This window comes from Argentina silus (genome assembly GCF_951799395.1).
Source record: "Argentina silus genome assembly, chromosome: X".
Lineage (NCBI taxonomy): Eukaryota > Metazoa > Chordata > Actinopteri > Argentiniformes > Argentinidae > Argentina > Argentina silus.
Genome location: NC_139653.1, coordinates 20703602 through 20724660, shown reverse-complemented (window position 1 = coordinate 20724660; position 21059 = coordinate 20703602). Strand labels below are relative to the sequence as shown.

General features: G+C 41.4%; 1 protein-coding gene across 2 annotated transcripts; it reads right to left on the bottom strand.

Annotated features, from left to right (window-relative positions):
- Nucleotides 1-2041: 2041 nt before the first annotated feature.
- Nucleotides 2042-18166, bottom strand: nid1a (nidogen 1a). 2 transcript variants are annotated; one of them, XM_083695085.1, is made up of 20 exons: nt 17879-18166; nt 15547-15849; nt 15220-15449; nt 14720-15066; nt 14417-14557; nt 14028-14279; nt 13482-13682; nt 12923-13156; nt 12262-12399; nt 11458-11586; nt 11081-11224; nt 10241-10360; nt 8657-8881; nt 8402-8574; nt 7410-7536; nt 6923-7094; nt 6467-6624; nt 6247-6370; nt 3362-3474; nt 2042-2664 (listed from the first exon to the last, which is right to left on the bottom strand). In XM_083695085.1, exons 1-20 carry the CDS (start codon nt 18080-18082, stop codon nt 2513-2515), a joined length of 3687 nt encoding a protein of 1228 aa, XP_083551211.1. In that variant the 5' UTR covers nt 18083-18166; the 3' UTR covers nt 2042-2512. The 2 variants fall into 2 exon arrangements, with proteins under 2 accessions (XP_083551211.1, XP_083551212.1); XM_083695086.1 differs by lacking the exon at nt 2042-2664 and adding an exon at nt 5415-5443 and having other exon boundaries at nt 3361-3474.
- Nucleotides 18167-21059: the final 2893 nt, after the last annotated feature.

Here is a 21059-nt window from a genome sequence, read left to right as displayed (position 1 = left end):
TACAAAAATTGGCATGTAATACAAATAAACGAATTACAAATATTGCATTGAGGTCAGATACATCATTGTCAGCCATGCCGAACATCTACTTAAAAAATTGCTTACATCAGTCCAGAAGATAGATCTGTGTGGAAATTCCTCAAAAAGATGTCTCTGAAGACTCACAAAAGGTGTATATATTCTATATTGAACATTGCCAAGTTTACATTTATATTTAAATTGTTTACATTTAGCAGACGCTTTTATCCGAAGGGACTTACAACATGTACATTTGTCTAAAGTAAGTGAATGCTAGAAGAAGGAAGGATTTTTTTTTTTTTTTTTTATTATTTATTATTAACAGTAGAGGAACTGTCCAGATGGGTAGTGGGGGGTGAAGAGGTCTTTAGGAGGGACAGTCAAGATGTAGCCTGAAGAGATGGGTCTTCAGTCTACGGCGGAAGATAGGTAGTGACTCTGCAGTCCTGACAGCGGTAGGAAGCTCGTTCCAACAATGGGGACAAAAGTTTACTGTAATAGTGTATTATATAATATAATGATGTAACTAAGCAGTTCCCTGGTAAGACACTTGAAAATCATTTATGGATTTATTTTAGAAACTTGAAAATCATTTATGGATTTATTGTTTTGTTAAATAGCCACGACTAGTTTGAGGCTGAAACGTTCGTCTGTCCTATTGTAACCATGGTAACGTTTTTGACGACGTATATTTTTAGCTGGGCTACTTTTTATCATTCCCATATTTGCTTGCGAGTTATCAGACAGATAGATGCTTCACCCTCAGTTGTGCAAACTTAACAGTGCATCTCAATTATTCTAAAAGTGGCTTTAAACAACAGTAACTAACGATGTGTATACACTCATCGGACACTTTATTAGGAACACTATACTAATACTGGGTAGGGCCTCCCTTTGCTCTCAAAACAGCCTCAATTCCTCGTGGCATTGATTCCACAAGATGTTGGAAACATTCCTTTGAGATTCTGGTCCATGATGACATGATTGCATCACGCAATTCCTGCAGATTTTTCAGGTGCACTTTCAAGCTGTGAATCTCCCGTTCTACCACATCCCAAAGGTGTTCTATTGGATTCAGATCCGGTGACTGGGAAGACCACTGAAGACCACTGAACTCGTTGTCATGTTCATGAAACCAGTTTAAGATGACTTTTGCTTTGTGACATGGTGCATTATCATGCTGGAAGTAGCCGTTAGGAGATGGGGTAAATTGTGGCCATGAAAGGATGCACATGGTCAGCAACAACACTCAAATAGGCTGTGGCATTCAAGCGATGATTTATTGGTATTAACGGGCCCAAAGTGTGCCAAGAAAACATTCCCCACACCATTACACCACCTCCACAATGAGAAGGTGTACAGGTGTTCCTAATAAAGTGTTCGGTGAGTGTATATATATATATCATGGTTTTGTAACATAAGTAGCAGTCCCATAGAAAGCAATAGGAGGGCGCATGAATCTCACAAATTAGGATCTATTTGATCGCGGAAGCTTTCTAATCTGAAGATTTTAATATTGGTTCCACGTCCAGTAAAACAAGGACGGTCGGTCGAGGCCCCGAGTGTCGCGTAGGAATGACGCCATCTGTCGTAAAACGTACTAGCAGCTATCTGTGTAACATTTCACTTAAAATACTGTCTGTAGTTACTTAGCATAAAGGCGAAGATCTTTTGTTTACGTCTCTGTTGTGTGGGCGACTGAAATACAAGTCACTTGTTGGTGATGCTTCAGGGCATTCCGAACGAATACATTATTTCACTCAGTGCACGAGTTCCCTTGGCAGTTTTACCCTGTGCAGTATGTGGGGAATCAGGATTATCCCTGTGGATTGGAACACAGCCTATATGTTCTATATAGCACTACTACACGTGGTATACAGCGACACCTATTGCCTCATAATAGCAGAACACCCATGGGGCATACGTTGCTAATACAAGTCCAACTAACACAGGGTGGCGCCATAACGTAAACCCTATGGAGCCCAGGGTTGTCCGTATAGTCACATAAACACATTGACACCTCTTTAAAAAAGTTATTTTATTGGATAGCTGCAAAGAATGTAAACTTCTCTCTCCCTCCAGCAGCTTAAACATTCAACTATATGATACTTCCATGGAGATAATGGGATGATCTGACATGCCACAAATATCACAAAGTAGAGGTGAGTCAGAACAACCTAGGATCTGATCAACCAACCACTGATATCTGATACTGTTACAAAAGAACTTCACATTAATTTAATTCCTTGAGATATTTCTCAATGTAAGAGCACCACAGAAAAAAGTTCCACATCATAAGTACTTATTTACAATTTTAAAAAGTGACTTTATAAAGGGAAATACAATTTTAAAAAGAAAAACTGCTTGTGCTAAAACAGAGTGAGAAAAAAGGCACAGTAGTACACCACAGGTTTTCAGTGGCATTTTGAACAGCTACGGTTTTAGGGACAAGTATCACCTAATTCATCATCAGATATTATATTGGCAACATATCTCAGTTCCTGTCCTCTTGACCTAAATACCTTCCCTCCCTTTCCACACAGCCCACAACTACAGCGTTATTAGGGCACAGACAGGAGCGGCCAGTTGGCGTCGCTAAGCACAGGTGAGTGCAGCCCCCGTTGTTCACTGAACAATAGTTTTGTCCTGATGGCGAAAACAACATACATTAACATATATCATTGAAATAGCTGAAATAAAATGTCATCAGTATTCTGAGAAATACATTATTGGACAAACAGCACCAGGAAAATTAACTGAGTGCTCTTTCTATTTTTCAAACAACAGATACACATTATTTGGGAAAAACACACAGTAAACCCCAGATGTTAGAGTGCCCCAGGACTCTACACTGCCTGGCTTTATGTAATCTTATCCAGAGAAAGGGTGCTGTGAGGACAAGCTCCATAGCCCTTATCCTGCACAGAGTAACCTCAGTCTTCCCCTCACTTCATAATGACTAATGACTATAGATTAACTATCCTGCTGTTTTCTACTTGAAGAGCGTGTCAGCAATGTTTCTGTTCCGCATTCTATTCATTCAACAAGGCTTCAGAGGTCAGAATACTGAGTTTCAGTCCCACTACTTGAGGGGGATGGGAATGTGTAACACCCAAGCCTGGCTTAAAGGTCTAACTCCAAACTATATGCAATGGTCACATCAGTTCTAAGAATGGGCCTCAGAATCTAAGAGAGAGGTAATTATCCCCCTAGTTCCATGCCTTCAATTTGAGTTAAAGCACATATGTATATGAAAGAGACTTTATATCAGTTCTAATGTTCTTAAACATTTCATTCAGAGTTTCTTTGACCTGGCAGTTGTAACAGGAGAGTGCATATTTACCTGAAGGACACTTGGCATAGGCCGTGGTGATTCCATACAACCGTGTCTGTTTCTGTGGCTGGAACTCATCCGTCTCCCCTCCAGCATTGCGATCCACCACAATCACAGCATCCCTGATAACAACATATTCAACATGTCCTTAGCAATCTGGGTTTTCCCAACAAACAAAAAAAGTTATCTACTGTATGACGCACAGGCTACACTGTGTAAAAACAAACTCATGATGAGAAGCGTGGGAAGGGTTAGGGAAGGGGGCAGGGTACAGCATGGTTGTTAAGTTTATTGAGATAGTTTCTCCTGACTCTAGTGCCCTTCTAGTGCCTATCCCCATAGAAATGACAAGCAGCTGCCACTTTTTAAACAGGCTCCTTGACTCCCCCACCCCCTCATTCACCCACTATTTTCAATGGCTTCGAGAAGGAGCTCTCTGGAGTAAAGAGGGCTAGCAGAGCTTCTTTTGACCTCCAACCTCTGACCTACCCCCTTCCTCCTCTTAAGTGACACCTTGACAGATCCAGCCTCTAACATCACACGCACACTGAACCACACATAAGGGCTGCATTCTGTCCTTGATGTTGCAATGAGCCTGACCCCATAGTGAAATGAAAACACTTCATTTCAACATCGTCCTCAATGGTAAAATATTGAAGACAGTTGTACTAGCTGGTTTAGTTAATTATCAATGAGCTGTAGAAAATCCTAAGGATTTCATCTCTAAGGAATGGAAGGATATATGTTTTTTATTTAGGAGCTTTGGTTCTTGAGTCTTTATCTATGCCCCCATGAAATCCACAAAAATATATGATTTTATGTTTAGTATGGATACATTGCTTAAAGGGGCCATGTAGTCTTTGGCCTCCCACACGACGTCACCCAGGGATCTGATTTGAAAACCAACTCATTCAAATAAACCAACTAGAAAAAGAAGTTCCAGAAGAAACTTTGTCGGCTTGCAAAGTCTAATTATGGTAGAGGATAACGTTTAAAAATGGTTTGGTTGGTGGATTGGATGGATTAAAGGCTGGTTGGTTGGTTGGATGGAGTAGGTCAGACAGATGAGAGAAGGTTAGAGATATGAGAGAAGGTTTGAGAGATAGATAGATAGATAGATAGATAGATAGATAGATAGATAGATAGATAGATAGATAGTCTATCTTTCAAACTTTTTCGTATTTTGAGGGAGAGATAGTTGTGCACGCTCTCTCTCTCAAGAAATGCACTATCCCTTTGAAGCTTCCAGTAGCTAACACGCTAGATGCGGGGGACGGGAGGAGGTAGGCCTGAATAAAGCAAAACGACTGTCATCTTAGACAGACAAGAAGAGCCACTGGACTCCAACTTACAAGAAGAGCCGCTGGACTCCACTGATGATCCCCTGGCATGGTGGCGTGACAACCAGGGTCGCTTTCCTTTGATGGCGGAACTTGCAAGAAAATACATGTGTATTTGCGCAATGAGCATAGCCTCAGAGAGAGTTTTTAGTACAGGGGAACATTGTTACCCCTGTCTGGTCTTGCCTCAAGCCGGACAACATAAATATGCTCGAGTTCCTGGCACAGAACTTAAAGGAAGAGGCCTAATAGACTGAACAATGTTCCTATAGTTCGCCTATTTTGCTATTAAATAGCATGTGTTTATTTTTCTCTTTTAGCCTGTTATGTTAAAAGGACACAACAGTCTGTTTGCACTGACTACGGTAGGGCTTAACGTGTCTTTTGTGTTCGTCATTTTTATATTTATCAATATATTTTAGCAGCTGCCTTTCGTTATTTTATTTGCGTAGCCTATTCATTAAAAAGCAATGTTTCTGTTCCATGCGTTCATATGCCAGGCACTTTTGTTAAATATGCGTGCACTATATTTTATGCCTGATGTTCTTGCTTTTCTGTCAATAAATAGATAAAAACGTTGGATGTGTTCATTAGTTATTCAGTAATAACAACAGCAGTCGACCACAAGGTTATTCTGGCTCTGTCATGCATTAGAATTGTGTCCCCATTGTGAAACAGTTATGATGGTTATAATGACTATTTGCATGACAACCGACCATTACCCAACATTCCATGACAGCCCTAATAGTACCTTTAAAGATGGTTGGTTGGTTGGTTGGTTGGATGGATGGATGGATGGATGGATGGATGGATGGATGGATGGATGGATGGATGGATGGATGGATGGATGGATGGATGGATGGATGATTGATGAAAGAGAGGATGGATGAGAGAGGGGAGGTATAAATAGTTCAATACAATTAAAAGGTTAATCAGTATGGGTTATACTGAGTGAAGCAGTAGTGACTGGTGAAAGGAAGAAATGATGATGCTGGGAGGTTGAAATAAAGTGAGATAGTAGGATAGACAGTAGCTCTGGTCCAGTGCATAGTATGGCATGCTATACTGAGCCAATTCAAACGCCCTGTTGTGCAACAACGTTTGGTATTGACCGGAACAGGGTGTTTGAATTGGCTCGGCATAGCATGCCATACTACGCCCTGGACCAGAGCTAATGCCAAAGTAACTTGCCAAAAATGTAGGAGCATCAAACTGCAAACAGAAATACTGCATAAATCCACATAAGCGACGCTGTAAGCTGCTAAGCATTGAACTGCGTTAATGAACTATGAAAAATGCACCTTCACGCCCACACCAGCAGAGCGTGCATTTCAATGACAGGCAAGGCAAGGTGAAAATAATGATTACAAATATTTAGTGACGACTTTTCTTACAAAAAACCACACACAGTGACATTTTAGATACCAAAGGATGTTTGGAAATGAAAAATTAGAACAATTACATGCCCCCTTAAGTTTATAAATCCTGCTGTCAAAGATATGTTATGTAAAACAAAATTGAACTACAGTATAGTAGGTTATGTCTAGAGCCTACCTCCTCCAGTCAGTGTAATAGATATTCTTCCCATAAGAGGTGATTCCGAAGGGGTACTGGATCCCATCTATAACCTTTCTGCGGTCACTCTGACTGGGGTTCATACACTCCATCCTGTGTGTGCCTGCAGACCACAGATCACACCCAGTATTACAATCATCATGCATGGAGACATTACATCTCAGCAAAAATTAGCCACTATCATATCAATCAAACCCACCTGCATCTGCCCAGCACAGCAGAGAGTTCTGGCTGTCATATGTCAGGCCATTAGGTAGGCCAAGATCCTCCTTCACCAGGACCCTCCTGTTAGTCCCATCCATGTGAGAGGTCTCGATCTTGGGGGCATCACGATTCCAGTCAGCCCAGTACAGGTTTCTGTTGGACGGGTGGGGTTGGTGATATTTCACTGATTCAAATTCACTTTGACAGTGAATTTTCAAGAACTTGAAATTGCTTAAAAGTGAAATCAAGAACTGCACTATGTATAGTATGTATATGGGTGGTAGGTTATTTTAAGTATACTATCCTCTATAGAACTTTACCTCTGTATCATAGAAAACAGTACACTAAGAGCCTCAGTGAGTTTGGCATACTGAATAACAGGCTCTGCTACGCAACATGGTTAGCCTATAATAGCCCTGCTCATTCACATAGTCGATACAGCACCACTCACCCATTGGGGGGGTCAGCGATGATAGCACGGGGGTTCACAAGGTCAGTGTCGATAAGGACACGTCGCTGAGACCCATCCAGAGATGCAACCTCAATCCGGTCCTTCATAGAATCTGTCCAAAACATGGTCCGGCCCAAGTAGTCTATGGTGATGCCTTCAGGGCTCTCCAGATCTATGGGGAAGTAGCATCAAATATCAATCTTTAAACCAAATCTTTAAAACAAGTGTGTGTGTGTGTGTGTGTGTGTGTGTGTGTGTGTGTGTGTGTGTGTGTGTGTGTTTGTGTGTGTGTGTGTGTGTGTGTGTGTGTGTGTGTGTGTGTGTGTGTGTGTGTGTGTGTGTGAATGAAGCAATCTCTAAAATAACAAACTGCAGAATGAAAAACAAATATATTCTTGGACACATAAGTCACCCAGCTAGTAAGCAGACAGAGATGACAAACAGATGTCTGATGGTATAAGTGTGAACTTTTGGCACTTGACCCTACCTGATCTGATGACTGGAATGGGTTCCCCGCCCTGTAGGCTGGCCTTGCTTATGGAAGGGGCAGTAATGTCTGTCCAGTACACCATCTTCTCCACGCAGTCATAAGCCACCCCAATGATTACCTTCTCCTGCAGACAGGTCAACAACAATAAGTCTTTTAAGTTCAGTTTGTTCTTGAGGCAAATCCAGACATAAATGAGTAAACAGCCCTAAAACCTAAAAACTCTAAATGTAAGCATCTCCAGTTAACCTCTCGCCAGCTGGTTTGGAAATCTGTGTAAAAGAAATATTGTTTTGTCATTTTAATGTTGCACTGATGTGAACAATTAGAGTGAAAATGTCACCATGTGGTTCTAATACAGCCCAGGTCTCCAGTGCATTAAGCAGATGGGAAACTCGCTAACTGCACCACCACAAGTAAGCTAATGACCAGCAGTGGAATGGAATTGGGCAATATGTGGAGCTGATGTTGTACACGCAGGAGAGAAACCATAGAAAGTCTGGAGTTAGCATTGTCACACTTTCCATTCATCAGTAACCAGTTATTGAAAAACTCTACTCGGGAGAGTACACAACCATAGACCTCCTAACTATCCAGTCATTGGTCTTAAATGCAACATATGTTTATGGACAGCTGCAATGAGTAGACTTAACAGAAACAAGACTGTAGTGGAATGTGACAATATAAATAATGGAAATGCCCAAACAAACCATCAGGATTTACAGCAACAATGTAAACAAAAATCCTTGAGCAGTAGAAAAACCCTCTGCTTTAAACCTCTCATGACCTCTGTGTCTTCCCCGGAAAATAAGGACACTTATGTTAACAATGCAGCCTCCCCAAGCTACTTACACCACTTATGAGCAATCTTAGCCAATTCAGACCACATGCAGATGGTCTAAAACCTCATAGAAATTAAACCCAAACCAAATAAATCCAGTCCAACAAAATCCCTCACCACAAGATTGAAAAGTACATTGAAAAGTCCTTACTGGTAGGTGCAGAACAACCTTGGCCTCACTCTTCTTCATGTCATACCCCTCTAGAGGTACATATTCAATCCTCCCACTCTGGGCAAAGAGCAGGTGTGTTCCCGGGGGCAGGGGATAAACGTCAGGCCTAACAGTGGGTCCCACAGGGAGTGGCCTGACCTCCTGGTCAATACCTACACACAGAGCATCATGAATGGAGTGATACCTTGTTCCAAAGTCCACTGTATCATTTACTGTACATGGAGAGTTACTCACACATGGGTCTGCCACCTGGTCCAGTGCGAGTCCCTGGGATCTCCAGTCCATTGCGGTCCACACACCAGCACTGCCCAATGCTGCCGTGGCACTGGGTTGCCTCATAGGCCCCCTGCTCATCACATGATGGGACATACTGGCCAGGGACAGGGCGGGGGCCTCGGGGGCCAAACTCAGAGACCAGGAGATTGTCCCTGTGGTTTTCACACTGTGTCTTTGTCCTTTCTAAATGACAAAAAGAATATTGGCTTAAAGAGAAAGTCTACACCCAGGTATTCTTATACAGTATAGAACAGAAGAGAGATAATTCTTCATAAAATACTAATTCATTATTATTGCATGTTTTATTATTATACACACTGATTTGTATGAACGCTTTCCTATGTATGCTTCAGTTTCAGCTAAAGGGTAACCTGCACGTTGTTGACTGAACTCTGTTTACAATAGATACAGTTCAGTTTGGCAACAGTAGACACTGAAAAAACACACATTGTCTCTCTCCACTCGAGGCATGACAAATTCCTATCCTTATCCAGCATTCTTGGAAAAGAAAACACATTCCAGCTGGCACCATTAGGCTTTGGCGGAGAGCTAAAATCCAAACAGGACTCTTGGCTAAAATGGGGGATAAACAATGTTGAGACTGAAACTGAGCTGGGTTTTCCCACACTGCAACGAGATCAAAGCTGCAATCAGATAACTGTACATACAGTAGCTGCTAATGTGCTGCAAATTTAGATGCTAATGTGCTGTAAATTATAAACTTCTATCATGAAAAAATTGAACACACAGGATTCAGTGAAATGTAACTATAAAATTAATTGTGTTAAAAGACAGAGGCCCAAGTCCTAATACACATTTAAGCCATTTAGCAGACACTTTTATCCAAAGCAACTTACATTTTACATTTACATTTATGGCATTTAGCAGACACCTTTATCCAAAGCGACGTACAACAAATACATTTGTTTAAGTAAGTGAATCATCTATCCAACAGTCATCATAAGACAAAGTAATCAATGCTCACACCAGGGGCCATTGGCAGTCGTAATGCCAGAAGGCATTTTCTTTTTTTAATAAATTATTTATTAACAGGAGAGAACTTGTACTGGGGGGAAGTAGGGGTGAAGAGGTATCAAGGGTTGGGGTTAGGGTTAGTACAGGGAGGGTAGTGGGGGTGAAGGGGTCTTAGGAAGGACTGTTAAGATGTAGCCTGAAGAGATGGGTTTTCAATCTACGGCAGAAGATCGGTAGTGACTCTGCAGTCCTGACAGTGGGGGGAAGCTCATTCCACCAGCGGGGCGCCAGGACAGTGAAAAGCCATGACCGAGTGGCGCAGCCGCTGCATCCACGTAGAGGTGGCGGTGCCAGGCGGGCAGCCGACATACAATAAGTACATTTGTCTAAGTAAGTGAATCAACTATACATCAGTTATCTTAAGTAAAACCTTTGATAAGAACAAGTGCCATCTGCAGTCACAGTGCTAAGAAAACTTTTCTTTTACTTTTTTTTTTACCAGTGATGTGCAGTGAGCAGATGGAAGAAAACATGACCAGGGCTTTGCTTGACATTCCAGAGACTAACCTGAGGAGCAGAAGAAGCCATCACCGTAGAAACCTGGCCTGCACTGGCAGGTAAAGGATCCCTGGGTGTTGTAGCATGAGGCGTCCTGGTGGCACCTGCCAGACTGGCACTCGTCTATGTCTGCAGGCACACAACAAGAGACACAGTGGATAAAAAGAAAATGTGAAGTATTAGAAAGTAAATGCAACGGGGAGAGGGAGAGTCAACATTAGAACAGGAAACAGTGATGTTTTTAACTATAGAGGTTATCTTTAAATATTCTTTGCCAACAGTCATTATAAGATGCTCACACCAGGGGCCATTGGCAGTCGTACATTCAAAATATTTTAGGGGATTTTCACAGGTGTTTAAAGACAAAGCCATAAAAGGGATCTACAATGGTATGTAGATTAACTCTTTTGGAACATGCCCAAAATCAGCCCCTGTTCTCAGTAACATGCAGGAAAGGTGTCAAGAGAATGGAAAATATGAGGAGTGATGCTGGTGACTGGCCAAGTCCTCCATGCTGTCACTGGGTCTCAACAGAAGTATTACTATTCTGCACTTTCATGTCCCACTGTTCCACCTCACCAGATGGATTATTTTACCTTTATGCCTCAGTGGTTTAAAAACATCCCACTCGTAGATTTTACCAACTGGATAAATAATCTGAAGTCTAATGCCACAATAAAAAGCAATAAAGCTAGAGACACTGTGATATTGCCATATCTCAATGCGAGTTAGCAGCAAACATGCATTTTATACATTTTACAAAAGTAAATATACTGTATATTCTCCATGCTTGGCGTGTGAGTGTCTCAGAGTGTACAAAGGATCAATGTTGGTTATACAGTACTGTACCTTGACAGACCCGACCATCTCCAATGAAACCTGGCAGGCAGGAGCAGATGAAGGTGGAGCCTCCAGTGTAGCTACAGTGGGCGCGCTCAGGGATGTCACAGTTATGGCTGCCAACTGAGCAGTGATCAACAGGACGGTCCACCTCTGAAGAAGAAAGTAGAGGTTTCATCAAACAGGGTGAAGTTTGAGATTAGATAATAGACTAAGCATAGAAATTAAACAGTCAGGTAATGAGTGTGAGTGATCAGACATTTTGTCTTTTTTTAATATCTGGTAATGTGTCTCCAAGACATGAGGTTGCAAACTGTAAAAATATCCTCTTGAACAAGACAAGTGAATCACAGAACTAAAACTGTCACATACACACATGCACATACCAATGCAGGTCTGTCCATCACTGGCGAACTGGTAGCCATCCACACATTCACAGCGGAAGGTCCCTGGCTGGTTGTTGCAGATTGCATGGAGGCCACAGATCTGAGGAGTCTCTCTGCACTCATCAATATCTGAGAATATGCAAAACATGTTATACTACTGCCACTATTTTAAATAATGTATTTGTCACTGAAACGTTGTACTGTACAGACCATTTAGTTAGTTTGGGTTTCTGAATTTAGATCATTGGCTTTTCTTATCAAATAATGTCACAGAAGAGGATCACAGAAGAGAACTCAATCAGGTTTCCTAATTACAAATGTTTTTACATAGATAGCATCTTTCTGTGACCGTGTCTGTGAAACATCCTTCCTTGTATGTGCCCTTGAGCACTTCCTCCCCTGTCCCCAGATAGGAATGGTAGCCATGTTAACCTTTGACTGAGTGTTTGGTCTCAGACAAACTGCTACTGTACATGGAGGGACAGGGCATGGGGTCTGTTTACAGGGTGGGCTCTCAACCAAGACCTCATTTTTGTAAAGAGCACACAGTTCCCTAGGAAGTAAGGGATTATGAGGAATTTTGACAGGAAATTAGATGATGGCTCTAAACAGACACAGACTTAATTTGCCTTTGAGTAAAAAAGAGCATATGAGGTCATGAAGAATTAAACATATCTTTACTATAGTCAAAATACTCTAACAGGTTTGCCCATCAAATCCTGATGTCGAAATTATGCTATTGTTTAACAACAATAAAAAATCCGGTGTTGAACCGCTCTCTCCGTATCAGTACTGCAGCTGTACCGTAGCATGCACGGCTATTCCCAGTGAACCCAGCAGCACACTCGCAGGTGAACTGGCTTCCCTGTCCAGGCCGGCAGGCAGCATTGGTGTCACAGCCATGTCTGCCAGTAAAGCAGGGATTCTCCTCCTGCTGCCCTCCTGAGACAAAGATAAATAAAACACTGTCTTTTAGGACCATATTATCAAAATGGATAGACTACATCATACAATTTATTATACCCCTTTTCGGTCACACTTTACATTGAGTTGCCCTATAACTGTGTAGTAACTACGTTATTAGTAATGACATTGTATTAACATCGTATTAATGCAGTACAGTAGGAATTGTTTTGTTATTGAAAAGTAATGAAGTTGTGGTACTACATACAGGAAGTCAAATAGGGAGAACTGTTCTTATTCCACTTGTGTATTAACTCAAGGTGCTCAACTACATGCACCATGCAATTACTAAATTACTATGGGGGTGTAGGGGCAACTTAGTATAAGCTTTTACCAACTTTTCAAATACTGTATTTCATCCTTATTGCTACTGCTCAAAAACACTCCTAAACATTATCACAAAAAGCAAGACAGAGACTCTCAATAAGGAAAGGGAACAGAAAGGAAGTGAAATCAGACCAAGATAGGAAGACTAAGACAGGAATAATCTCTACAGCCTCACCATTTACATCACCGATCTTGTTGCTCATGGCATAGCGGATGAGTTGATTGCCTGCATCGTACATGACAAAGACCTGATCCACACTGAGCATCTGGGTAGGCGGCAGGGCCCTGTAGGCCTCCTCATGGGGGCAGCTCTGGAACGTGATGGTCTGGCGCCACTGGTATGTCCTGGTCTCTGTGGAGCCATCGTCCAGGCTCACTATATAGTCCCGGGTGGAGGACGAGGTGATCACTGATGGACCAGAAAGGAATAGTCCAAAATAAGTTCAAATGAGTGAACAGTGAATTAAACAATAGTTTTATCAAACGTTGCTGGTAGCAATATTCTCATCTGTATGATTCGCTAGGAGGTCTAAGGTAGTATGTACACTGTGAAGATAAAGAACATCATTATGAGCACAACCTCTTTTAGTTGTGCCAAGTACTTTACTTGTTTAATGTCTGGCCAAGAAAACAAAATGACATGCTATGTCATGCTATGTCATGCTATGTCATGCTTTTAATGTATACTGTGCCAATCTGCAGATCAGGTTCTCGGGGTAGGCTGGTTCTCTTACAGTTGCTGCTGTACTGATAGATCTCAGAGTAGGGGTCAATTTGGACAGAGGAGCCCCTGGGCACCTCAGGAATCCAGCCCTCCAAGGAGGTGCTGACAACCAGATGGTCATGTTCATCGATGCCTTTGAACTCCTGCCTGATGGTCAGCTTCTTATTCCCTGGAAGGAAGGTCACCTCTGCCTGCCGTGTGAATTCCCCACCTAGATAGGGGAGAAAGGGAGGTCAGCACAAATGCAAACATCTTGGCCCAAAGCAAACTTTGTCTGAGCTGAGGTAATGTGAGGGAAATGGAGTAGGAGATATCCAGGGAGCAGCTGGACTGAGTAAGTGGTATTGCAGCTGCATGACCCAAGCTCAGTTGTAAGAGCATAAAACAGCTGTGGTTCAAATGTAAAACCCTTGGCTTGCTCAAAATAATGCCTCATCATCATGACAATAAAAACAAGAATGAAGTGTGGAAAAATTCCACTCTGAAATCAAGGGATCTCACATTCTAATGAACAGTGAGTAGTCTCCTACTATTGAACGATAAACATCTCTCTCACCAATAATGCTGAAGCCGTTCTTGTAGCCAGGCTGCTCCAGGGCAAAGGCCCAGCCAATGACCCCGCCCAGTGCAGACAGAGGCTGGAGGGAGGGGCCAAGGTTGGAGGGAATGGTGCTGATGGCCACATAGGCACGCCCATCATTGGCCACCACATATGAGTGCAGGTCATTGTAATTGAACTCCACTGGCGTTGGAGAGTTGCCCACATACACCCTTCCATTGACTTTACCATTCATCCTCTGTGGCTTTCCTGCAAAGCACAGTATTCTTAGCAAAGACATGATAAACATACTTGGGTGTTATTTTCTTCTCATATATCTAAATGATGAAAGAGAATTTAATATTGGCTCAGAAAAGAATGGGGAATTGTAAAGCATGGGCACATACCTTCTGATACACACTGTATTCCATTGCCATAGAATCCAGGCCTGCAATGGCAGCAGTAACCACTGGCATAGTCTTTACAGTCAGCAAAGGTGGAGCACTTCTTCCCACTGTTCGCACATGTCTCGAAGTTATAAGAGAACACTGTAAATAGAAGACAAATGCAGAGGTAGGGAGATCAAATCTCAGCAGTAACTGGTGGCAAATGGGAGTAGCAAGAAAACATGTTTTCAAATTCAAAACTAATATGAATTTGTTTACACTTTGAACAAATTACATGTATTGTTCCATTTATTTTACACCCACCATCTACATCAATGTCTCCTCTATCCTCCACTACCACCACCAGGGGGTCCTCTGGTTGGTAGTGAGGCTGCTGGGGGTGGAACTGGGCTGTGTGGACTGGGATGTGGCCGACATGGGGCCCCTGTGGGTAGACAGGCTGAGGCACATAGGGAGGGTACTCCACTACCTGCTGTCCTCCAGGATACACAGGCCTCTTTGAAGCAGGAGCCTCTTCATACACCTCAGTGGCTCGCTGCTGGGGGCTGTCAGTGGGCAGATCAGTCACCTCACCCGAGGCCACAGTGGTGAAGTAGGGAGAAGTCCCTATCTCGTACACCCATACACCTTGCTTCCCTGAGTTTGTTTGCCTGGAAAGAGACAATGTGAAGTGAAAGAGATTTTGGCTACCTATATATTACTGTTCCTACAGGTCTAAAATTGCATATTTGCATTACAAAATTGGCCAGACAAGCCTTTCTATGAAAGACCATTGGTTCTCCACTGACAGTTACAACACTTACTCTGCCAGAGCCCTAACAGATGCCTCCTCCTCAGTAGTGATGCGGTAGTATGGCCCTTGCCGTGTGCTGAATACGAAGGACCTCACCATGCCCTTACTAAAGCCAGCCTGCATGGCCTCACTACTGCCCCCCACCGGTGTGGAGGCAAACTGCATCCCTTCCCTTGGGTAAAGCAGGATGGCGTAAGAGGCGGTCTCTGCTGATGCAATCACTAGCTGAAAGGTGTTTCTCTGTATGATAAAAAGTTACAGGAGAAAGTTATAACATAGTAGTTACAGATTATGAATAAGATTCAACAAAATCCCTCATTGGTCATGCAGAGCTTACTAGCTTCTCCAGTCCATCTCCTCTGCTCTGGGGTTGGTGGGTGGCCATTTCTACCCAGGTGACCACTACCGCATGTCTGGGCTCCACCTCATCATCCTCCGGGAAAGCCCTATTGATGTGGTCTGCTGCCTGCCGCAGGGTGGCAGGACTAGCATCCTGACGTATGAAAACTTTACCCACACCATCACCTGTGTCCAGGTCTCCATGCAAAGCTGCAATCATGCCAAAACTGGGGGGCATTTTTCCAAGGTATGTAGACTCACTGGTTGGCAGTGCCATGGCAACAAAGCCATTTGTGTTGATCTGAAATTTAGAACACGCATGTCAGTAACAGTCTGCAACCAGGGTTGAACTGAACTTGACTCAAGAGTATACAATATAAAAGTTCTACAGCTGCCAGCGACAGCATGTGAGTTCTACAGCTCATTTATAACAACATCAACACATACAGATCAAATGCCTAGGGTCAGGAGAGGTAAACACTCCATTTTGACCCACTCTATTCAAAACTCATTACACTAATCAGCTGCTCTGCTCCACAGAAATGCTAATGAAAAAACAAGATGTCATTTTAAAGAGTTAGAAAGTTTTATATGAACACATGCAGGGCTTGTAAAAGTTCAGCTCATGTAAAAAAACACACTCCTTAAGGGACTCCTCTATTTCCTGTCCAAGGGGAAACAAGCACTATTCCTGGCCATGGACGTACTGCTTCCTGTCCCTGCCTCTGCCGTCCAGCTTCAGAGATTTGAGAGATTCAAGAGTAATCTTCATTAGGAGAACTTCCTGCCAAAATGTAAGAAAGATCTGGGAAAATGTCTGGAGACTCTGTTCCCATTGTTGCCCTAATTGGGATTTTGTCTGTGGCTGCAAAAACATCTCTTCATGGGTTGTTTGGATTACAAGTATTTTATTTTGGTTTTGAAGCAGCCAACTTCAAATATAGCTCACACCTTTTTGGAAACATTTTAAACATTCCAAGAAAGGCAACATTTGAAAACAACACAGATGTGAATCACAGACATGTTATCACTGCACTATCATTGGTACTACACTATCTACAAACATTATCTATTATTTAATTATCGGCTAAACCAATGATATATTCCTTCCCTTCACTGACAGATCTGGTCTGCTGTCTCTCTTTCCTTCAGCTAAGTTACTGCTGCATGAGTGATACTAATGGCAATGGTTTGTGAATGGAATCAATCCATTATAGCCATGCAACAGGGATGAAAATGCATTTTACAACCTTCAATTATTTACAAAATGCCACACACAAGATACAATACATATAGTATATTTCATTCATTAACTGCAGTATTAGACATAATTTACACTATCCAGTCATTAATGGCTATAGAATGTAATTGTTATCATTCACTACTAGATTATGGAATTAAAATAGAAAATAACATAGATTTATAAGAAATCTATTTTGTAGTACTTAAATCCCCCAAATACACGTTTTGCATACCGGTCAGTTCAAATGATGTTAAAAAGAGCAAATGTTGAGTTCCTGTTTTCAAGAGAAAATGTGGAATTAAACTATATGGTAACACTTTACAATAAGGATACATTAATGAACATGTTTTCATGCAGTAGTTAACCTGTATAAACTGTTTAGTTATGCATTTACAAAGCATAACACTATTAATAAAGACAATTATAAACTACTGATAATACTATGTATTTAGGGGTGAAATAGTACTCAGATTTAACCTGATCATTATGTGTTGATTTAGTACATTTAATGGTTTATTAGGATACTTGTTAATGTTTTAGGGGTTAGTTTCATTACAGTACAGTATTGTGTGTGAATAGAAATGACAGAAGTGTACCATCATTTCTAACTTGGACAAGCCCACTAATAAGGTGCTAACATGTCAGCTTACTAGTAAAGCAGGCTGTGATACACTACTCATTTCCACTGAGGAGTGTATAATAGAAAAGAGTGCATTTGTGAACGTATTTGGGAAGGAGGAAGGTTCTAGATAGCAAAACAAGGTCGTTTCAGGACTTTGGCCCTGGATCAATACGATAACCTATGAGGAACCCGTCACGTACATTCCGCTATTCCAGTGAAACAAAGTATTACGGCAACTGATAAACAGAATTGCCCAATTTGCACTATACCCCTCGAGTTATAAATGCTCCATACTTGGCTCAACTGAGTTTTTGAAAGACAGCAATGAATAGTAACAAACATAAATAAACAACATGCCCACTGCGTGGATACCCGTGACTATGCGCAATTACGCCAGTTGGATAACCACATCCAACCCATGTATATCCAAGTGGCTTCTCAGTTTAGTAAAGTTCGTGAACTTACATAGATGTTGTGGACTTTTCCATCGTAAAACAATACTGGTTTGTCCAATGCGAGGTGGTGCGTTTGGTCATTCCCTTGCCCCAATAATTGGTCTCCAACATTTTCGCCGAATGGGACAAATTCTCCCCGTCTTATACTGTGCACCGACACCGCAAGTACGATAAGGGTCAGGTAGATCCCCCATACTTGCCTCTGCCTTCCCATTATTAGTGTTTTGCTGGCCGCGGAGCAGTCAAAAGTTATGGTTATTAGAAATCAAGGCCAGCTAGACGCGCGGAACTTGCCCTCATCGAGGATAAGCGCAGAGAGGATTCAATCGAGGTTGAGAGGGTATACATAGGCGAGGGCGGAGTTGAAAGGGGCGAGTAGTATTTCTAGATTGAAACAGCTGAGTTTGAAATGATTATCAATAAGACAAGACAGCACTTTGGCGCAGGTATGATCACATTGAATTGATTTCTTAATCCCTGTGATGATCAAATTGTGCATTGATAGATATAGTGCCTTCGGAAAGTATTTAAACCCCTTCACTTTTTCCACATTTTGTTGTGCTATAGACTCATTTTAAAATTGATCAAATTAAAATAATTTGCCATCAGTCCACACACAATATCCATGAATGACAAAGCGAAAACACGTTTTTTGAAATTTCAGTACATTTATTAAAATTGAAATACAGAAATACCTCATGTATATAAGTATTCAGACCCTTTGCTATGACACTCTTAAAATTAGCTAAAATTCAAAAATGTCATCAACAAATCACTCAATATGAATTGAGTCCAACTTAATGCAAGCATAATAGTTCATGTAATTTTTGAATTAATATCTTTGTTTTTAATATCTTTGGATTTGCACCAAACTTAATGCTTTGTAGTAAAAACAAATAAACACATTTCCAGCCACTTTCTTTGCTGTATCACTTGAATTCATTGTTGAAAACACAATTATGGATATCAGATCAAAGACGAGATTATTTTCCATTAAGGGATTCTTTTTGGCTACTTGGTTATAGACAACTTGTGTAGAGTGACTGAGATGATGTTGTCCCATTGACTGTACTTTTTCCTCTCCACCAGTCAACTTTGTAGATTTTTGTAAGTCTCCCCAGGCCTCAAGGTCGCATTCCTGAGCAGTTTTGTTCCTCTCCATTTACTCAGTTTGTAATGACAACCTGATCCACACAGTGTATAATTGATTCCTATGGAAATCAGAGACCCTATAAAACAAAGATATTAATTCTAAAATTACCTGAACTATTATTCTTGCATTAAGATGGACTCAATTCAACTTATTGAGTGATTTGTTGATGACAGTTTTGCATTTTACAGTTTTGCATTTTAAATTGAGTCTATAACACAACAAAATGTGGAAAAAGTGAAGGGGTCTGAATACTTTCGAAGGCCCTGTATGTTAATCTGTTCAAGGTGTGGTGGCATTAATACGTATTAATACAACTTTATTTGTCTAAGAAGCGACAGCAACAACCAGACAGGATAACACAATACAGTTCCACATAGAATACAACTGTGGTGTATGAACGCGCAGGAACAGTTGTGTTGTTAGTACTGTATGCCTACGCCGTGTTGGTTAGTACACACATAGTTTCAAAGCGTGACCAGGTCATGCCTGTACTGTTATTGGGTTAACTTAACTTAATTGATAGCCACTGATTGGCTAGAGATCAAGTCTAAGATACTGCTAAGCATTATGCACCGCTGCGTTCGGCATCGGTAGGAAACTCGGAGAGTTCCCGAGTGGGAAATAACCACTGATTTAGGCCGTAAATGATAAAAATGTGAACGGTATTCATATTTCCCTACACTTTTTATATAATTGTAATTGTTGATTGTTAGCAATCACACATGAATGTATAATGTATGTTTGTCGTTTGTAAACTTTCATTATGGATTGCAAACGTAATCTCATTGGTTGAAGAGTTGTCCCGACTTCAAAAGCACTCGAATTAATTCATGACTTCACCAGCTGGAAGCTACGAGTTCCCGAGAACCAAACGAACATAGAGATAGTGATCTGTTCCTCACGAGAGGTCATGTTCGTCTGTCAAATAAAATAATCATCGTAATTCGAGATGCAGGTTCCTCTTGTCGTTTTTCGAGACAAAACCAACTAAATTATATTCTGTTGGGACACAAAACAACAATCATAAAACAGAGAAAGCTGATTTTGTGTACACATCACAATACTATAACCATCAAAGCACAAACTTATCTTGGTTCTTATAGTATTTAACAAACACTTAAAGTCACCCTGCTCAGTGGGTCTTAGCCCCCATCTAGAGATTATGGCTGGGAGTCAATAAAAACCTGGTTTGCCCCCTCAAGTGGTTTAGAAAAAATACTGTAAGAATGCCTTGTGTCATTGTCAACCACAACTTCTCATCCTCTACCCTGGCAACCATATCATAGTCCACTCCCCAATAAGAAATAATGGAGCTCTGAGTTGTCCAAACGATGTCCATTTGGATCCATATGTACGACATGTGGAACTAGGCCTACATGTTCTGGTATAATGTAGAATAAAGGCCTGTGTGTAGGGGGCTTCAGCCTAATATCAGCTTGATAAAGTCCTCAAGAGGACACCAAACACTGGTGCTGTGTCTGTATTAGGAGACCTGGACGAATGCCAAGAGGCCATCAGAGCATGGGCCAGTTACTGGCATCCGCTTACTCTCACTCGCTTTGATTGAAATATTTGAAAGGTCAAATAAGCGATATCAACGGGAAAATAAACTAGGCCAAAGTTTTCACAGAGCACAATCAGCACGCAGCCATCTACCAGACCACACTGGATGTCCATGATTTGGATATTATATAAACTTTGAGAACAATATCACAAGTCACTGTACCATGCGCTAATCATTTGAGGCAGGCCGCAAAGGGTATCAAACTCTCACCCAGCTGGGATAATGAGGAGAATGCTGGTAATATGAATGGTTGAACTTGACGTTGTTTTGGCCTAATGGCCCAATAAAGCATATGGCATGAAGAGCTGGAGTGGGTACTTTGGTAACACTTCATAATAACTTTCATTTATAAGCCCTTTATTAACCATAAATACATTAATAAATCATTCATTAATCAATAGGCCTACCTAATCTAAATGTGTAACTATTCAGCATTTATAAACATTAATAAAGGTTTATAAGCCATTTGAATGA